General features: G+C 39.6%; 1 protein-coding gene across 3 annotated transcripts in view; it reads right to left on the bottom strand.

Moving 5' to 3' along the window:
- Nucleotides 1-268: 268 nt before the first annotated feature.
- Nucleotides 269-1554, bottom strand: part of mlphb (melanophilin b) — a 49416-nt gene continuing 48130 nt past the window's right edge. For all 3 annotated transcript variants that reach the window (XM_032530365.1, XM_032530367.1, XM_032530366.1), the window contains one exon: nucleotides 269-772. In XM_032530365.1, coding sequence (XP_032386256.1) covers nucleotides 746-772 — 27 coding nt within the window. In that variant the 3' untranslated portion in view covers nucleotides 269-745. The remainder of the gene's footprint in view (nucleotides 773-1554) is intronic.

Below are 1554 nucleotides of genomic sequence, written 5' to 3'. Positions count from 1 at the left end.
TAGCGTTACAACAAACCCTGTCCACCCGGTAGTGAAACCATCCCAAAGGTAACGTTGACATGTGAAATATTTTGTGATAGTGTGGTTTTAGCTGCTGGCTAATGTTAGCTTATGGAAAGTTATTGGCTGTCCAAGTGGCGCCAAAATGAATGGGAGTCAATGGGACGCTAACGATGGCTCATGATGGCTTATTAGTCTCAAAATGGCTCCGTGGGAGGTCCGCTTTGTGGTGGCTGGCTTATCCCCTTTTGTAATAACAATAAAAACGACAACTCCCATAATTCCACGCAACTTCCCAACATCATCAAAAGTCCGCGTTCACCATCCGTTGTTTTGGTTGAGAGACCCCAAACGTCAGAAAGTTACATAAAAAAAAAGGGAAAATGTAAAACTATTTCAAACTGATTTGCGGTTCGTTCTTGCACAATGTTTCGACTGGCTATAAATAGCTTCATTTGAAATGCATGTGTAAATATTTGAATAAATATCAAGGTTTTTAGATTAAAAAAGCAAATTAGAACGTTTTTTTGCACATTTAGGTGAATGCATTAACTTGCATCTGACACCCTAAGATGCCAGTTTAACAGTTAGTGCATGTAATTCATCATATGGTTCATATAGTTCAACTCAACAACATTTTAAATATAAATGTAAGCCCCCCCCCCATCCCAGTTGACAGTCTATGAAAGCTGAATTTCAGCTGATTCCAAACGGTAACGTGGTCACATGATGCTCAGCCTCCTCCTCATGAGCCCTGCGTCATCACTGGTTTCTGCAAACGGAGACAGACAGAAAACGCGTTATCATTGGCTGTTCAACCATTATATAATCAATCATGTCATGCTTTGATTGGGTTAATGGATTCACATGAAATCATTCATTCACTTAAATCTAACAGAAACTACAGTTCTGTGATATCTTAGAAACATGTTGATGGCTTATTAATAACGGTGTGAGCTGTGAGCGTTGCAAATGATTACTGAAGAAAACAAACTAACAGGAAATGGACAACATATCCAAAGCTATTAAGTCATCACTCCCCAATATCACATGCAAACATATCTGCGGGGAGTAATGAGGTCGGAGTCTAGGCGCCAAACACAATGTTATGCCGTCATGATCAGCAATTCTAACGCGAGTTGTTTGACTGAAATAGTGATAATCAAAAAGAAATTAAAGCTTTTATTTATAGTGGACTAAAGCTGTGGTTTTAAAGTGGACTGCTGGAGACTGGACCACAGCTCGGCCCTTGTTGTATTTGGCCAATAAAAGTAATGTGAATTTTCTTTTCATCAATTAGACCTGGGTGGGATACAATGTGTGTCTCAAATTCACCTTAGAAATGTATGTAAGATCACAGTAAACAGCCATGTACTTTTAAAGGAGAAATCCGGTTGATTCCAACACGTAGATCTGTAGTTTGTAAAGGTGGAGGTCTGTCAGAAGAGAGAAAAACTAACCAATTGGTGCTGTCTACACCGTGTTCTCCTCCTGCTAGAGTTAGCACCCAACAGGCTTCAACAGGGCAAGTTATAAACCTGTTTTTAGCCTCTA

Source organism: Etheostoma spectabile, chromosome 11 (assembly GCF_008692095.1).
Source record: "Etheostoma spectabile isolate EspeVRDwgs_2016 chromosome 11, UIUC_Espe_1.0, whole genome shotgun sequence".
NCBI classification, from domain to species: Eukaryota; Metazoa; Chordata; class Actinopteri; order Perciformes; family Percidae; genus Etheostoma; species Etheostoma spectabile.
The sequence above is the reverse complement of the archived record's forward strand: the minus strand, read 5'-3'. Positions and strand labels throughout refer to the sequence as shown.